The 2,301-nt window shown below is 51.6% G+C and overlaps 1 protein-coding gene across 4 annotated transcripts in view; it reads left to right on the top strand.

Annotated features, from left to right (window-relative positions):
- Positions 1-1,936, top strand: part of usp15 (ubiquitin specific peptidase 15) — a 40,909-nt gene extending 38,973 nt beyond the window's left edge. For all 4 annotated transcript variants that reach the window (XM_026210092.1, XM_026210091.1, XM_026210090.1 and 1 more), the window contains 5 exons: positions 36-151; positions 384-533; positions 601-704; positions 793-881; positions 1,049-1,936. In XM_026210092.1, the coding sequence (XP_026065877.1) occupies positions 36-151; positions 384-533; positions 601-704; positions 793-881; positions 1,049-1,237 (648 nt within the window). In that variant the 3' untranslated portion in view covers positions 1,238-1,936. The remainder of the gene's footprint in view (positions 1-35; positions 152-383; positions 534-600; positions 705-792; positions 882-1,048) is intronic.
- The last annotated feature ends 365 nt before the right edge of the window (positions 1,937-2,301 follow it).

Here is a 2,301-nt window from a genome sequence, read left to right as displayed (position 1 = left end):
AGATGCTCATAAGAGCCTGAATGTTTTCTCCTAAGGACTTCGATAAGCATGAGAGTATGGAGTACAAGCCGCAGAAGAAGAGCTTCTTCAAGCTGAAGGACTGCATTGAGCTCTTCACCACCAAAGAGAAGCTGGGAGCAGACGACCCCTGGTGAGACCCCAGAATACAGAGCAGAGCCCACGAGTGCAGAGTGTCGATCGTTTCATTCTGTATTTCTATAATGATTAATGCTTGTTGAGCTTCTTATTTCACCTATGCACCTGCGATCGCTTGTTTCTGCTGCTGCTTCACCTTGCAGAAGCACATCAGTGGCAGGAGCAGAGTTATAAACCCGGGACACACACACACGTGACTGATCTCTCCCTGTGGCTGAGTGTTTCAGGTACTGTCCGCACTGCAAGCAGCACCAGCAGGCCACCAAGAAGCTGGACCTGTGGAGCGTGCCGCCGGTGCTGGTGGTGCATCTCAAGCGCTTCTCCTACAGCCGCTACATGAGGGACAAGCTGGACTCGCTGGTGGACTTCCCCCTGCGGTACGTCTCTCCCTGGGCTTTAGCTCTGGGCTCCTCAGCTGTCCTGACCGTGCTGTTTGACCCACAGGGATCTGGACATGTCGGAGTTCCTCATCAATCCTAACGCGGGGCCGTGCCGCTACGACCTGATCGCAGTCTCAAACCACTACGGAGGCATGGGAGGAGGACACTGTGAGTAGCAAGCTTTGCTGTCTAGATGTGTGTGTGACGTTAGTGAAGTCAGGAGCTGAAGTGATGGACTGTTGAGTGTGGTTTTCAGATACTGCCTTCGCCAAGAACAAGGAGGACCAGAAGTGGTACAACTTTGATGACAGCAGTGTGTCTCCGAGCAGCGAGGAGCAGATCGTGGTGAGAGTCTCCAGCCGTCTGAACTACAGTGATGCTCCCGCCGTCATTCACTCGCTCTCCCGTCCCTCAGAAGAGACTGGTGTGACGCCAGAGCGAGGGAATGCTGGCAGGATGTGATGCGTAGGTCCTTGACACTGTTCTCCCTGTGTGTGTGTGTGTTCGTGCAGTCCAAGGCGGCGTATGTGCTCTTCTACCAGCGGCAGGACACTGTTAAAGGCACGGGCTACTTCTCCCTGGACCGCCAGGCTCCGGACGAGGACCAGGCCAGCGGCGGCGCTCAGAGCGAGGAGGATCTGAACGACAACCAGCCCGAGGAAGAGCTGGGCCCCAGCCGAGACGTGTCCATGAGCTCTTGAGGAGCGGGACGAGCCACATCCACAGCCATAGCACCTGCTCTCCACGGAGCCGCCTCGGACGGATGCCCGGGTCTTGTGTTCTCGCATGAGTGAAGAGTAGAGCAGATTTACCTGTGCGCTTGCTTGATTCTGTATATAACACTGAACGCACTACTGACTGCTCCGTCCTCGTGCACAATCACTGCGTTTGTTTTAGCGTGTCAGCGGCGTGAGGGCACAGCTGTTTTCTTCACCTCAGCCTTAACGGGAGTCTCAGACTGCAGCCTTTCCTTCGCACAGATCTCACTGTCGTAAGTCACAGCTGTGCATGAAAGAGGAGGACCGTTTCCCTGCTTTGCCTTTGGTTTTGATGAATGTTCTAGTCTTTTTTGTGGGAAGCGACAGGCGTTGGTTGTGCTGACGGACTGCTTAGGTTTATAAATACTGTACATAAGAGTTCACTCTATGAGTGCATATTTGATAAATCTATTTATTTATAATACGGAGGGCAGAACATGGACTGAATGTGGCTTCGGTCGAGGACATCCATCCAACACTGCATCCATCTACAGGACACGGAGTCGTCAGAGGGATTTTGTACATTGACGTCCCTGCATGATTCGGGGATTTCCTTTAGCTGCACTTGAGTTCACTTTGGTTTACAATTGAAATGTGCATGTGTATTTATATACGGACTTCAATAAATCTGAGTCAAGTCTGGTGTTGTGTTGGTTCATGTTCCAGCAGGATGATTCCTATCAGTGTTTAGTGTGTGTTCGTATATGGAGGGCCAGCAGTGAGCTTGTGATGACTGGAAGCTCAACGGAAAGTCATGTGGACACAGTGTGTTCGAAGCACGTTCCCTGAACCTTCAGAGCCTGCGAGCAGTGTGAAAAGGCCTCGCTGATCGTGAGCATCAAACAGCGCTCAAATATACTACACACACAGACATGAGAAACACATCTAGGCATCAGGACTGCACCATAAATCAGATCAGAGACAGAAATGCACATACAAGGAATTTGTTTTACTGACATAAGCTTCCAGTGCACAGAGACAACAACACACAGACAACAAAAAGGAGG

This window comes from Carassius auratus, chromosome 29 (genome assembly GCF_003368295.1).
Source record: "Carassius auratus strain Wakin chromosome 29, ASM336829v1, whole genome shotgun sequence".
Classification (NCBI taxonomy): Eukaryota; Metazoa; Chordata; class Actinopteri; order Cypriniformes; family Cyprinidae; genus Carassius; species Carassius auratus.
The sequence above is the reverse complement of the archived record's forward strand: the minus strand, read 5'-3'. Positions and strand labels throughout refer to the sequence as shown.